Below are 16516 nucleotides of genomic sequence, written 5' to 3'. Positions count from 1 at the left end.
TTACTTTTTTTTTATAGTCTGTGCCAATTAATGTACAGACTGTGTAGGCTCAAACACAATAAAGATAATTTCATTTCCTCAAGCAAGGACTGAGCCATCAGCGAAAAAATTGAAATATAAAACTAAAAATGGCCAGTAGAACTTTTTAGGTTCAACACAAACTTGCTGTTCTGCCTCTCTTCTCCTTTGGCACCAGACGAGGGTGGCCGAGCCTTGCCCAGGTGCCGTCTGTGCCATTGGCGCTAAAGCGAGGAGAAGCTGGCACACTTTGGGCATGGCTGCGGCCCCCTCTTCCTCAAAGGCTTGCCTCGTCTCCCTTCTTTCCCCTCATGGTCCCTGCTGCTCCGTAGCCCAGGGAGCTCATTAGGCCAGACTTCCTCTTCATTTAATCCATTTTTCATAGCCTAAAAAACAGTCCCTGATCTTAAAAATCCTGGCTAATTTAAGCCTGGATGTTGGGGAGAAGAGTGAAATATCATGAAGAGGAAAAAAAAAAGGCAGGCCCGTGCATGCTTCTTCATATTTCTGATGTCAATATTAAATGTATTTGTAGAGTAGCGGTATGGCCAGGGTGGGATGGTGCAGAACCAGTGCTAATGTGAACTGTTCGTGAACAGAGTTTGAAATCCCTATAGGCCGCATCCCATTGCATCCACTTCCTTGCCTGTTGTATGTGGGCCTTGTGGGAGACCAGTGTGTTAACTTGGCCTAATGAAAACATTGGTAATAACATGCTCCCTCTCCGTGTTCCTTTAATTATGTATCTCCGACTGGATACCAGAAGGCCCCTGTAGGCTTCCAGCTCCACTTGTTGTGGAAGTGAAGTTTCATTTGTAACTCGGATCCTGGTGGGGAGGATCTCTACAAGGAAACTAATGCGTTTTCTCTTTCTCTTTCTTTTTTCTTCTTCTCTCACGCTTGCTCTCTCCCTGAAATCCCCTTGCTCTCTCTCCCACATCATGTTATTCCTATCTATACGTTATTGATCAAGAGAAACTTTAGATAAATATAGCTTCTTTGTGAAACTCATTGGCCAACTATCAGTATTTCCAGTGACTATACTTGAGATTATTTTCTGTCTGTGCTTCTGTCTCGTGTTTTCATACCTTTCACATTATATTCACATAAACACTGCCAAAGTTAACATCCTCAAAAGTTGTCCAAGCCTTCGTCCTTTATCTCGCTCTATAAGGACAAAGCTTTTTTTTCCCTTCCCTCCTCCAGGAAACCATCACAGCATTAATATACCTCCCAGGTATAAAGTGTTGATGAGCGCCTGTCTCCTCAGGCTGACACTTATTTCACTAAAGGTCTCAGAGCAGGGGGAGAGGAACACTGACGGAAGAGAGGGAAAAGGAGCTGCTTGCATACCCAGCCAACGGATGTGGTAGAATTGTTAAGCAGTCTCGGGTGCCCTCTCGTTAGCCTCCGAGATGCCTGGTGACAGAGGTGAGGCAGCGAAAGTTGCGGCGGGTTGATAGGGGGAGGGTCAGTGCCCCTAAGGGTACCATGCCATGGCCGTGCCAGGCCAGGACCCTGTGCCACCGTCTCCGTTTCCTCTTCTGTCAGCACGCCCTCTGCCCCGGGCCACTGCAGAGAGGGCACATGGGGGGCTGTCACACGTCGGCCTCAATTACAATCAGGGAACGGAGCATGCAAAGGCTGCCCACTGTCGCTGCTCATATTGCAGCGCTAATGGCTGCACTGTATCTGAGCCCATCTCCCATGCAGATGGTGTTTGCTGCAGACGCACTGGCAATTGATTTTCTCTTTCTTTTGCACTGTTCTATCATTAAAAACCCGAAGCATTCTTACATTGTCGCCTAAAAATACTAATCCTTTGTTTGTGAAATTACTTGCATGTTGTTTTTCTGGACAAATATAAAAAAAACACATCTTCTCATTTACAGCACCAGTTGCAGAGAGTCACAGAGTTGGTGCAAGTGCTTCATGTTCGGTGGCGTTGCTTGATCATGTAGCACCTTGTGTTCAAAGTTTGAACTTGTGCACGGATACTCCGGCAAAATAGACCCACTGAAAGAATTAGTATTTTTCTTTTGGCTGCCGTGGACCTCCTGCTGATTTGCACTCCTTGTGTGAGGAATCAGCATATTAGTATTAGTTTCACACTATAGGGTCTTGTAGCAATGCCAGGCTGCTGCTGTTCCTGTCAGTCACGACAGGGTCGCATACCATCGTCCTGCCCCTGAGGAGAAAATGACACCTGGCCAACAGAATCACTGTGTAAAGGAAATGCTGCCCCACCTCCTGGTGGCCGACCTGTCTAAGCAACATTCTGGTAAGATTAGCTTTGCCAGATGGCATACATTATTCATGAGGGAGAAATAAAAGGTATCTAAGGTTGTGTTATTACAGATTTGATGACTCTCTCTCTCTCTTTGTGTCTTTTCTTTTTTCTCTGCGGTGAAGCTGGCCTCATCAGCATACTGTAAAACCCGCAGGGAGCCGCACCAATTGCAGAAACTCTCCCCTAGCCTATTGTCACCTTCATTGGCAACTTCAAAAACACAAAGAAAGAAATGATTTTGTTCAGCAGCTAATGACAATGTGTATTTCTTAGTTATAGATTAAAAGCGAAGGACTTTCTTTCAAAGAAAAGACGGTCCCAGACAAAAGAGAGCGACAGGCAGAGTGAGGTTAGAAAAAAGGGGGCCAGCTACCGAGTTGACAGTTGAGTTACAATATCATGTCCTTTATGAATAATTAATTTGACGGTGCTCAGGCCCCTTAGAAGGTAGATTAAATTAGTTCTGCCATGTCTGAAAACTTAGACATGCTTCATTAGTGTGTAAGACGGTGGCAGGTGGGTTGGGTATTCACTTAGGCCTGTTTTAGTTAATGAGGAGGAAAAGGAGATGCGCTGTCACCCCAGCAGTGATGCACAGTGTTCGACTACATTTATGTCACTTAAGGGAAAAATCCCATTTATCGCTCCCGCATTGTGTAATGCAATGTGCAGGACTGAACCTGAGTATTTAATAAACAGCTTCAAGTTATCTTAAGCCTAAAATCTGTAGTTCAGTTATAGATCTTTCATTATGAGATTTTGTCTCCTACAATCATCTCCATCTCTTTGTCAAGGTCTCTTTTTTTTTTCCTGAGATATTTTATTTTCTAGTTTCATGTCTGTTGGGTGTTGGAAACGTCATCAACACGCCTACTCGCTCACTGTTTTCCAGCCGTACTCTCACGTGAGCTCTTGTGACATTTTAATCAGGGGTCGGCAGGAAAACTTGCTAAAAAAGGCCTTTACACAGCCCCTCTAGAAAATGTCCGGAAAAAGTCTGGACTTCTGTGAATGTCTGAAATGCTTGGAAGGGGCTCGATGATTTAAAGGAGCAATGTAAAGTAAGCAGAAAACAAACCAACAATGTTCACTGTACACAGGAGCTTTGACATGCCCTCGCATGTCGTGCCATGTTGTGCGTATTCATGGTGACAGCTGACAGTAATCTGTCTTCAGCTCCGTGGCCCCGGTCATTGTTAAATGACGCACATGATGTGTCTCTCTTTTGTGAGTCCCCTCTGTGCCTCGTATTCCCCCTATAATAGAAGTATTATTTTCCTTTTACCAGGGCGGGGAAGTGCAATGGTATTACCCCAAAGTTAAACACAAACTTGTGTTTGTGCTGTCAGAGCAGCCACAATGACACACTGTTCTGTTAACAGGCTGCACTGTTGCTCGCTCAAATGAAATTGTCAGAGCACCTTAGATTCGCCAAAGACAATTTGATGCATCGTCTGCACAGAAGAGGGCAACTGTGCCTGTTGCAGTGAATCGCTCGAGCAATTTGATGCATGCCAGCAATGCAGATGGGAAATATGTTAAAGTTATGCAGAAATACAAGAAAGAAGTATTTTATATTCAGCTCCTCAACATGAGACAAACATAGGATGAATATTTTATTTTCATACATACGCAGCGAAGTTTAACAAGCCTTTCTTCCTTTAACTTGAAAGGGAAGTTTTTACAATCTCAGTCTTTAATGTGTGGCTGTGGCCATTATTTCAATCAGTTGTGGTTAACAACTTAATGCCTGACATCGGGGGTTATGGAAACAATATGTCCTTTATAGTGTTCAGAGTTATTCTAAACACATTTTCAGTATAGACCTATTCTCTGAATCTCTTAATTGGACGTGGTAATCCCGGAAAAAAAAATCTTCTACATTTTTACATTGGAAGTGATGGAATGTGCCACCAGTAGTGAACATGGTGGGTCAGATTTGTTTAAAGTTGTAGTTTAAGTTCTAACTGGTACCAAGGAAAGTGAACCGGCCTCCTTGATGTATCCCATCACTCTCCAGCTAGCTTCAGCACCCGGCCCTCTCTTTTTTTTTGCGCTGTGTTTTGGGAGCCCTTCATCAGCTCATGAGTATTAATGAATTCAAAGTTTGAAGAAAATAATCTTTAAGTGTTTCCAACTGTCAGATCCTGTCAGAGCAACCACTTCTAATGGCCTGCGCCTTCCATTCAGGCTAATGTTTGATGTCTCGCTTTCATGCCCTCCTTTTCCTCCATCTCTAAATTGCTGCCGACAGTCCTGTGTCCCCACAGATTGTTTGTTTGTTTTCGACCATGCTTGTTTTACATATCATTGACGTAACGAGGGTTCATTTAGTGAGCTGTTAATGGGGGGGAAGGGAGAGAGTGATCCACTGCTTTCTTTTATTCAAAAAAATAGGATGTGATCATGAGTCAGGCAGGCAATCTGTTCCAGCACTGAAGAGACCGAGGCGCGTGGAGGACTTTTGAGAACCTCCAAAGCGATGCCAAATCCTCTCCTGAAGTAGGATGGACTTTTCATGTCCAAACCCACTTGACAGGTAACAGCTGGGCAGGAACAGTCGGGCTGCAGGAGGCGTCATATCCTCGTCGGTTTGAACAGGAGCGGTGATCAAACGTTGATCAAGACGGTCTCGAAGCCTCTTTGTGTCTGCCTGACGGCGTTTGCATCCGTTGTAACTTTCACTCCCAAACGGAGGGGCCGAGTGGGCGAATCTAACAAAGCCCATTTAGCAAGTTATTTTGTTCGTTTAGCAGCGAGAAGCTATTATCAGTGGGTGTTGAAACGTGTTAAACACTCACTCCGAAGCATCCTGAGGAAGAATAGAGGGAGGCTCCCTACTGGCATTGTCAAAACATGCAAATGAGCCGAGTCCGATTTTGACAAACGTTATTAAGATCATCCAAATTCAGAACATGTTAATAAAGGAGACGGCAGGCCTCTCCCAGGTCTTCAAAAATCATGACGCCTCCGTGCCTTGTGTGTGTGTGTGGGCACGACTGTGTGTGTCAGCATGTGTATCCCCCCCCCCCTCTCCCAATCTCCAATTTTTATTGGATAATGAACTGTTGTAAGTGTTAGATCTCCTCTCCGTCTTTCACCGAGTTTGAGGAGATAGGCAGGGAAGAGCTGCCCGAGGTGTGGTGTTGTACAGATAATTAAAAGGCAAGAAATTTGTGCATTGCTCTTTGATCTGCCTGTCAACTTCCTGATTAGAGACGCGAAAGCTTTTAATCAGCGGTAATGCGATGATTAACGCGCCTAAACTGTTGAAAATGAACCAGAGCGACGTCAAGTTTTCCCTCTTTCTTCTTCCCGTCTGCCTCCGCACACGTCTCTCGCCCCACGTCCATTTCTGAAAAACCGGCAAACTTTTCTCCTCCGTCAGTTCAACCACGGGGTTTTGAATCAGATGTTTTGTATGATTAGGACCAACTGTCATGTTTTTTTTCTGCATACATATCTCCCTGATTATGCCATCATTCACTCATATTTACTCAGTGTGTTGTGTTGTGCTTCTATTTAATTCTTCAAATAGCTTTGACCTTCAGCTTCGGTATTGTCATAAGGTTTTTACAATATTCATATGCAAATCAAATTATTTAAGTTGCAGAGTAAAACACTTAAACTCTAATTATTTATGCTGCCTGTGGTTGAATAAAGTTTGATGCACTCCTGTTTTTTAATATTTGTTTCTGTATTTTTTACCATTCATGTGCTATTTTTTTCTTTTCTATTTTACTTTCAATGTGGCCGACACAATTGTGTGACACAAATGTCAGCAATATGAATAATGCATTCACAAATTAGCTCATTCAGAGACGAGTTTTAATTCTACACTTCATACATTTTTTACGATTTTGACCAAGTTTAATCAACACATAAAAAAATAATTTCCCCAGCACTGGAAACGGGGAATTAATGAGTCCGCCGTGTTTGAGCTTCACAATTGACCAGTCAGGAACCATTTGTGTGTCGAATGACCAGCGGTCTGTAGAAATTCCCTGTTTTTTTAATGAAGACCTCAGAAAGCAACGCTCCTGCCTGCACATTGTTGCATGCGGGGCAATCACAGCAAGCACCCGAGTCCATTAGTTTTCATTTGGATGGTTCAGTAAGACTGGTTGATTAAGTCCAGGCAATTTGCTTGTAGGAGCGCTCGTTCTCTCCTCACCCCGCCCGCCCCTCAGCCCGCTGCCACCAGCAGGGTTGTTGTTGAGGTTAATTTAATCTGGCTTCTTAGAAATTTTAGCCGTAGTTTATTATGGTCGAACTTTGCATATGAATGCTCTCAGACATCTGACAGTATTAGTGCACTCACAGTAAATATTTTGTTTCCATTGTTACTAACCTATGAAAAGCAGTTTAATACATGAGTGGCAGCGTGTCTCCAGCCGTGTCCACAGGGACATGAAGGTATAGGTAATTTCATAAATGTAAAACAAGCTATTCCTCTCTGAGCCTCATCAATTCTCATTGAATGAGGGTGAAGGGGACTTTGCTGTTTAAAAGAAAATGTAAATCTGGTGATCTGAGAATTTGACTTTGAGGCTGAGGTGAAGGGAAAAGAGGAGGGGGAGCTCAAATAGAGGGAAAGTGCAGCTTTCAGTTCTCTGCACGCTGGTTCAGCTTTAAACAAATGGTTCTATTACCAGCTGGTCTCCTACAGGCCTGGTCATTTATACCCATTAAACTCGCGTCTTATCACCCATAAGACGCTCTTGCGTCTCTCCATCCACCAATTGTCTATAATCAGCCACTTAAAACAGAAGCGGAAATTTCTTTTGCGCCTTGCTTCGGTCTGACGGACAGGCAAACGAGCCGGGAGGGGGAGGACTGGGGGAGGAGAGAGGAATATTTTCTGTGGAATGATGAATAGGCCAAGTTGAGTGGCTGACTAACAGAGATCTGTCTTAATCAGAAGTGATTTGTCAGAACAGGAGCTCTGCGGGGTCAGGGCGCAGGCGATGAATAAAACAGAGCCTGGCGGAGTGAAGAAAGGCCCCAGAAATCCACCCTGACTGCCCACCACCACTCAGACTCATGTAAGGGGAAGGGCTGATGCATGGGCTAAGTCAGGATGGACTCGGCTGGCCCAGCCTTACCCTGCCCAGTGTGTTGCTTGGTCTGGGCCTTTTAAGAGCTTAGACTCCTGCAAGATCAGACCAGTTCCTCTTCTGAAAGGTTGAAGACGATGCCCTTCTTCTGGAACACGACTAATCATTCAGACTGTTTTTGAAATCCGTCATCGCCCTGTATTGAGAAATAAACGTTACTTAACGTGAAATAGAATTTGTTGTTAAGTCCTGAGATGCCCGATGCCCCTGTGACATAGCACTGTGCACCTCTTTATTTTGAGCTGTAGCTTAGTGAGAAGGTGTGAGCCTCATGGCCTGTGGGCTCAGCATTATAAATACATCCCAGTGTGGGTACAACATTGATGGAGGTGATGAAAGTATGTCACCAGGCGGTTGTAGACTAGAGAAGTTAAAAAAAATAAAACAAAAAAGCTTCTCTGGGAAGTGTACCGAGACAGGTAACTTTATTCAACTGGGAATCACAGGTATATAAGTATCTGAGTGCACAGTATGTACAGTGCATATGTTTGTACGTGTGTGTGAAAGAGAGAGAGGTTGAGAGACAGAGCGAGAGAAATTTATGGTTCAACATTTCTCCGGCTCCTCCTCACCTCCCCCCGACCCTCCCGTGGGCTTCCATACCCCGTTTGTTGGAGTGTGTGGCTTGTGTCCGGATATAAGTGTGTGTGGTAACCTTCAAAAAGTGGTCTCAACTGCTTAATGAAAAGGAGCTGTGCTGAGCCTCACAGCTCACCACTGTCAGGTCTTGTACCCTTTCAGCTCTGGGGACAGAGGGAGCAAGGCACAAAAAAAAAGAAAAAGGAAAAGGCAACACAGAAAGAGAGACAGGGATTCTGAGACAGTGTGTAACGGCTCTGAAACAGCTCCTGTAAAAATAAATGATGCCTCCAATTAAACGGTGTCTGTGGAGAAAGTTGAAGCATTCGGGAAGTTTGGCTCGTACCAGAAATGTTTCCGAGCTGTGTGTGTTTTCGTGACTCAAACCCAGTGGACACGGGCACTTAATGATATTTACATATATATACAATTTATAAATGATATGTCGAGCAGAAGAGAAGAGAAGATAAAAGAGGAGAAAGTTTCTGTCGTTGGAAAGTGACACGAAACATTAATGTAATTTTCAATTAATTATTTTTGCAGAAAATAGCGGAGAAAAACCTGAAAATCGTATAATTGCTTTTCTTATATGTACGACCTATTTTCCAAAACACTTTACAGCTATATAACATATACTTAGCAGGGATTTGAATGAATGAAGTTAATTGTGCAGTAAATACAGCATATTTTCTGACTGCCTTATCATTATCTACAAGATGGTGATGTGTTGAGCTGAGATAAATGAGATCTTGACTGTGCTTTGCCAGTAGCATGACCGCGGGTTTATAGGAAATAATTCTTATCCAGATATCATCTCTTCCTTGTACCTTCAACTTTCCTGTGCTCATTCTTTCCTCCAGTTGCATCGGAGGAATGAGTTAAATGAAGACTCTGTGGTGCTGGTGTGAGTGTAATGTAATGGAATAATGGGCTTGTTAAATGGACCTTTGGGGATGGAGATCTTTAACAAGTGAGTCAGAACAAGGCCTCTGGGCCAGGGTTATTTAAATTGTTAATAGCTGTTTAAACAGGACGGGAATATTTTACACGCTAACGAGCAACAAGTCGAGGGCTTTAATAGAAAATTATTTCTCCTCTCATGCATTGTTTTCATCAACTGGACATTTTAATAGGCCATGTTTTTGTCTTAGTAATAAATTCTGTATTTCTTAAAAATACGTCCAGTTAAAAACACTAATATGTAACATGTTAATCTTACAAACCAAAAATGATATGATAGGTCCGTTATTACCAAAAACACCCACATCAACATTAACCTGCAATATGACTGTACAGACACGTTATTGTATTTTCACGGAGGTTGTCCTCACCCCTTTTTTCATCCTTTGCTGCCAATAAGCTCTCGTCCGCAGTATCTAACAGGTTTTCTTCACACACCGCTGGCCAGCAGGACTTAAATACGATGAATGGAAATGTAGATACATGTCAGAGAATGAGTAATGCGAGGGAAAGATGCATGGTAAAGACAATGAACACCACGGTTTCCCTGGGGACTTATGGGTATCCAGTAAATCCCACCGTTAAGGAGGTTTGGTTTCCTCAACGTCACAAGACTTGTTTTTCTTTCCAATACCTGGTAATAACTTTTAAAGGCTAAAAGCTCGGTCATCATCTTGCATAATTACACTTCTCCTTCTCTCTCTCTACAACAAGAGCTACTTTCAGGGTTATGCAATGAAGTGTGGACATTTTCCTGAAGTTTTCCCAAATGTCATAGTCAGCTGCTCCCGGCTTCCAAGTAAAATATCCAGAAGTATTCAGACTAATTTCATATATAAACTGAGGGTTTTATTTCTTCTGGTTTATATCATTCTGAGCTCTACAGCGCCTACAAGAGGCAGAAACCTGAATCCAATGCATTCCCACTCTTGACCATTGAAAAGTAGCTCATTGAAAAAAGCTTTTTCATGATTTTATCCTCTTCTTTTAAAATAGTTTGTATTCTTTATCTTAATCTCAACAAAACCACGATTGTCCTGCAGCACACACCTCAGCAGGATGTGTGTAATGATTGCTCAGTGCTAAAAAGATCTTTGGAGGCCTTTTCTCCCACGAGCTCATCCATCTTTTTAGGTTTTGCAAACCTTTCCAATAATGCAGTTGCCAGAAAACACTCTGCTGCTGCAGTACTTGTCACACTCATTTATTTAAAAAAAGAAGCCACAGCCCTGACAGAGATGGATAGACATGCTTATTTGGCTCTTTAACCGAATACTTCCGCCGCAACTCCCTTCCTGTTTATTCCTTGTTCTTCTCCAATGGGCGACGGGGGAGGGCTTGTATTTTTATGGTTATTAATACCTGCACTCAGCCTTTTAATCTGCCCTATTTGTCAGATGTGACTGTCTGACTGCACTGTTTAATCTGGGTATCCTTCAATCTGTCTCGTCCCAGATTAGAAATTAATGAAGGCAGGAAGAGGCACATTGAGTCAGTTACAGTGCAAAGGAGGGGGGGGTAAAAGAAACGGGATGAATGGGAGACGAATGTCGTTCATTTGACAGTGCTTTCTTTTACTCCTACTTTTCCCTGATCCCCTCTCTCTCTCTCTCTCTCTCCCTCTTTCTCTCTCTGTCTCTCAATTTCTCTCCCTCTCTATCTATCTCTCTCTCTCTCTTCTCTTGTTTAGCTGCCAGATGTAGCCCATTTTTTTTGCACTGCTCCCCCTAAACAGGCGCTCAGCACGTGGGCCCTTTGGTGTGCGGCACCTGTGTAGTGTAATACAGTCAGCGACTGCGTTGTTTATTCCGGATTTGTTTGGTGTGCTTGAAAGCCCGTCTTTGATCCATGCAAAGATTCTTCACTCCTTTCCCTTTTTTTCCTGATTCATCCTGTGCTTCCCTCATTTTTTAGGCGCTAATGCTGAAGCAGTGTGGTTACATTGACGGCAGCAGTTAGGGGTCTTTTTTGGAGGGGTGGTGGAGGGGTCTTATTTTGTTTATGTTATTCTTTTGGTTCCTTTTTCGTCCCTGACCGGTGGGACAGAAAAATGACACTGACGAGCTTGTCAGGTGGCTTGTCAGAGATGTTTTATAACTGAGCGTTAATGTGTTTACGACAACAAGGAATGCCTCAATGAATATTGCATCGGCTGAGTAGACCCCACTGGCAGGGTGGACGCTGGGTTATTGTTGCCCAGAACTTAATGTCTGTTTACTTCAGTTTTTAAGAGGGTTTTAAAAAACATTTCCCACAGCTGCAATATTCTCATATCTGCCTGCCTCACGCTCCCTCCAGACAGTGTTGTTGCTGCTTAGTTAGCGTGCAAAATACCACACAATCACTTTATTTGGAATATTATGCTCTTGTAATTAAAAATGCTCACTCAAACTGAAAAATGTCATATTATTTCTAACTTGTTCATGATGGTGGGAGGTAATTGAGACAGAAACATGGAGAATCAAGTGTTTCATATAGTTGAAACATGGATGAATAGCATGAAATCATTAGAGCTCATTGTGGGCATTCCAACCATATGACACGTAAATGTAAAATTACTTTTTGGCATTTGTTTCACATTTTTTGTGTAAAATGGTGGAAACTTCCATCTTCCTCACACTCTGTCTTCTTCCCCCTGCAGAACAAGTGGGCCAGGAGATCCTTGCCAACCTGCACACCGACCGTGAGAAGATCCAGAGAGCCAGAGAAAGAGTGAGTACACACACGCCACCTGCACACACTCATCTGTCTATTCTAACACGTGTTTGTGAGGCTGTAGAGGCGTTACAACTGGTTAACAACATTGACAGCCTTCACCCCTTTCTGCTGGGTTTGCTCAGTAAACACACAAATGCGAGTCTGCACACAAAAACACGGCGCGCACACTGTCGTGGGTTTGCTCACACTTGTTCACACAGAGTGTCGGCGCCGGGGTTTTGACAAGCGAGTTAATGTGCTTATTTATTGATTGCACTGTATTGTATCCAAGTGTGTTCAGTGATCGGTATCACCTCAGTGTGAATGTTGGAATAATAAAATGTGGAGCATATTTTCCCGCCATGCTCGCATATTGTCCGAAGATGGAGACCTCCCTCACCTGAACGCTGCCAGCCGCCGTCCTTCTTCACCTTCGCTCCTCAGCATTCCTTTCCGGTTTTCCTCTCTCCTTCTCGCTTATTCCCCTCAGAGAGCCCCCCCACCCCCCCCTCGTCTTTATCCTGAGCCCTGCCCCTCCTTACATCCAGGCAGCCAGCCGAACAGACAGGTAGGCAGAGACAGAAAAGACCAAACACAGGAAGGGGGCCCCAACCCTGTCGGCCCCCTCATCGCAGAATGCTTAAAGATCACAACATGGCAGTGGGCCGCGCACGGGCGATTTCAAAGGAAATCAAACATTTCCTTTCAAAACGGTCGACAGTGTCTACTGAGAGTACCTGCTCTCTCTTTCTTTTGCTTTCTGTCTCTCTCTCCCTTCTTCCCATGAGTCTTCTTTGCTCAGCCCCCCAAACACACACACACACACACACACACACACACACACACACACACACACACACACACACACACACACACACACGGAGGCTTTAAAGGCAGTTTGTCGGGCAAAAGTAAAGTAAAATCATGCAAAGATGTAAAGACACAGGGACAGTTAGCGGCTCTTATGAATGAAATGGAGAAGTAGTTGCAGTTTTAGCATAAATTCCAACACGTGGACACAGACATGCACACACATAAATGTATACACACAAATACACACACACCTACAGACAAACCCCTGCGTGCAGCAGGAGGTGTGGCCTTTTGTTTAGCTTTTATGGTACAAATTGAAGTCAGTGGAAGGTTTCCACACCGGGTCAAACCGCTTTGCTCCCAACTCTGAAACCCGGAGTGGATTGAAGAAAGTGCTTTAAACCTTCTCCAGGCTCATTCATAGAGAGTCAGACAGCAAGTAAGGGGGCGTGTTTTAGTATAAAGTCACTCCCTAAAATTAGTAATTTATACATATATATTTGAATCAATAATTCAGGTGTATAAAATGATTCATTTAAGGGTAGTTTCAAGAAACAAAATAAGCAATTTGTCTGCACAAATTATTAATTTTCCCCCCCAAATGAATAATTCTACTCCTTGAATTTCTTACTCATACTATCTACTTATTCAATTTGTCCACTCAGGTTTTTCTTGATCAGGTGCACATCTTCCCTCTGTATCTCATCGTCCATCTGTAGCCTTCAAATTGAAACATTGCTTGCTAGCCTGCTGCCTATAGCAACAACAAGCTACAACTTTAATGTTAACTGTTTGCATTATTTCGTACTGCTCTTTTAAGGGGTTCAAGTGCGGTGAGGGGATGCTTTAGTCATCTGAGATTATTCATATTTTAGGATTAGTGGTAATAAAGAAGTAATTAATTTGCCTTTATCTTGTTCAGAACCTTTTAGAGTTAGAAACAGAAAACAGAATTACATCTCTATCCTCAAGGCTTTTTTGTTAAATACCTTATTCTGGCAATTAATGATTGAAAGGACATGGATACAAATACATGAAAAATAAAATAAGAGTGAGAAACACCTTCCTCTCGTTCTCCCTATACAGATAAGCACAGTGAATTTTAGACAGTCAGCTGCACTGAAATTTCACTTGCATTCCATTTTAGGTTAAGGAGGAAAGCACGTGATTTGGTGAGAGGTTTTGAAGAGAGGGAGAGGAATGGAAAGAAGGAATGATTCAGAGAGAGGTGTATTTTGGGAGAAAGTGTGAAGTGTCTAGGGGGGGCACAGATCTGCGGGTAGAGGCAGACATCAGGCTACTGCAGGACTTGTTGTCTTTGCCAGAGGGCCCAAACCCCAGGTCCCCGACTTCCTCCACTGTACCACATGTATCCTCGGCTCTGGCAACCTGCATCGCACCAGCCCAGGCTGCCAGAGGGTACGAAGGAGAGATGGAAGGAGAGGAAGAAAGTAGCAGCGCAGGCAAGAGACATGACTGCGAGATGAGCCAGAACAAACAAGAAAAAGAGTGATGCCGAAACCGGAGGAGAGAGATGTGAAAATTATGAAATTAAAAGCGCAATTTAATATGCTGATGAAAAGCAACTGACTGAGGATGGCTTTGTTGGGAATGCGGTTATTGTCTCAGAGGGAGAAGAAGATGAATGACTCCCTGCTGACTCCAGACAGAAACTCTCAGCAGCGACTCTTTCCCACACTCCCCCCCCCCCCCATCATCCTCTAGGAATGCGACTACAGGTGGACGTTAGTGGCAGCTCGCTCGGTGCAGTGTCAGCGTTTTTACCGCAGTCACACTCACATCTCGCTGGCAACATCTCCGCCAATCCCCCTCCCTGTGAAAGTCCCTACTCCAGATAAAGAAAGTGCGAAGGAAACATTCATATGACCCCCGTGGAAAAAAAGGCGAAGAGAAAGAAAAGAGAGAAGATGGGGCAAGGAAAAGAAAAATATTATAGTGCATATACTGAATGGCCGTGATCATTATTTTAACTGTGTCTACAAGGATTCTCTATGCTTTCAGTGGAAGTCAAAAGTAAATTGTCCTTGTCACTTTTCTTTATTCTTATTGTATATATTTTAATGTTGATCCACGGCAACATGAGGAGAAGGCCATTAGTTACAGTTACAGATGTTTTATTTCCGTCAGAACAAAACAGCTCTTGAAGCCTCTAGTTAATAGACTTGGGGATCTAAAAGTTATAAGAAAGACTCATGTGGTGAAAATATATTATATATAAAACATATTTTGACAAAATACAGAGGCAAATTCCTTGTTTGTGTTCACAGTTGATTCTTAAGGACAAAGTTGTCACCATGTCAGCAAGGCAATGTTTCAAATATAGAGTCACTACATTTTCAAAGTGGCCACCAAAAATTAAGTATCAACACTTTTATTAGACATTTGTGTGAAATAATGTCATTATTTGTGCATAAATGAAAAGTTACTGTCAGAAAGATATTTTGTGAAGTCCTAGTGACCTTAAACTTTTACCATTAACTATAATAATCTAATCAGTCCATCCTTGAGTCCAAGTGAACGTTTTTTGGCAAATTTGAAGAAATTTGCGGAGATGGAATATCATATTCACAAAGGACATTTGGACGGACAACCTGATAAACCCATTACCTCCTGCTACGGCTGTCGTTGGCATGGAGACATAAAAGGTCAGCTTGTCAGAAGAGGAGTGATATTCCTTTTAATTTAATTTCGAACCGCTCTAGACATAGCCTGAGTTTAATAACCTTGAGAGCTGTCGGATCAGAATGAAAACTAAGACCTGTCTCTCACCCCTTCTGTCTCCCCAGCTGCGAGAAACAGACGCCAACCTGGGCAAGAGTTCTCGCATCCTTACCGGCATGCTGAGAAGGTAAGAGGAAGGTAGGGACATTGTTTCTGCACCTCTCTGTACGTGTTGTGCACTTAACAGTGATGTGAGTTGTCACCGTTCCATAAAGTCTGTAATTAAATTATGTTTTGTACCATTTGTAAAGGGTCTCAAACACTGTGTAGCATTGGTTTTCCAGAGAACACCGGTGGGGATGGATAAATACACTAAAGAGCACTTAAATATATGGATGAATGAATGTGTGGATGAATTTGTACTCTTCATCAAGGTTCAACTTCTATAGATGCAGCATTTGCACTTTTTGAGGGTCTTTTATATTTCATCAATACGACATTGACGTTCGTTTCAGCAAACAAACCAACTCATCAATCCGTGTGAATGTGTGCTTTGTGACACGCATTCATTGTTGTTAAGTGTCTGGTTGGACTGAGGAAAGCAGTGGCCCTGCACAGCACCCTGTAGAAACTAGCTGCAAAAGACGGTGCACACTGTACACGTCTCCATTCTTGACGTCTCTTTGCCTTTTGTTTTTCAAGCCTTATTACAGCCCATATTCAACTTGCAGCCTTTGTCTCCCTTGCTGGCTGCTTCGTGCACAACGCAGCCCCCGACAATCGCACAAACACAAGCATTCACACGCAAATATTTCAATAGGCCTTGCATTATCTAATGCACTGCCTCCTAATACACACACACATGCACACAAGTCACACAAGCCGGCGCACACACACACACACACCGTAATGTCTTGTCACATCTCCATTTCATAAAGTGCTCTGTGCCTACTCCTGAACCGTGACGCCACGGTTTTGTTTCTCGCTCCCTCTTTCTTGTTTTTCTTTTTTTTTCCCCTCCCCTTGTCGCCCACTGTGGATTTTTGATTAAGAGTAATATGTAAATGACACAGACTAAATGTAAAATCCCGGGGCCAGGAAGGAAGTGCCAATTGAAATAGATGCTTCAATGCCCACAGACAATTTGGAGGGCGGCTCGCGGGGCGGCCGGCGGTTACTAGAGAGGGAAGGCCTGAGCAGGGCTGTGATGCCGACTGTAACCAATATTTCTGCATATGTCTCCATTTTGTCAAGTCTGATTATGGGAGGAGGAGGAGGGGGGGGTCAGCTCGCCTGGCATGTCACCCAAAGCTGTCCAGAAATCATTCATCATTCCCTCCTCCTTCCCTCTCTTCTCCCC

At 43.4% G+C, this 16516-nt stretch overlaps 1 protein-coding gene across 2 annotated transcripts in view; it reads left to right on the top strand.

Moving 5' to 3' along the window:
• Positions 1-16516, top strand: part of vti1a (vesicle transport through interaction with t-SNAREs 1A) — a 107264-nt gene that overhangs the window by 57332 nt on the left and 33416 nt on the right. Inside the window, exons 6-7 of one of the 2 annotated variants that reach the window (XM_061094789.1) lie at positions 11606-11676; positions 15282-15343. In XM_061094789.1, the coding sequence (XP_060950772.1) occupies positions 11606-11676; positions 15282-15343 (133 nt within the window). Of the gene's footprint in view, positions 1-11605; positions 11677-15281; positions 15355-16516 lie in introns of both variants that reach the window. The other variant, XM_061094790.1, reaches the window with a different exon arrangement.

This window comes from Limanda limanda, chromosome 21 (assembly GCF_963576545.1).
Source record: "Limanda limanda chromosome 21, fLimLim1.1, whole genome shotgun sequence".
Taxonomy (NCBI): Eukaryota; Metazoa; Chordata; class Actinopteri; order Pleuronectiformes; family Pleuronectidae; genus Limanda; species Limanda limanda.
This window is presented reverse-complemented; position numbering and strand designations above follow the sequence as displayed.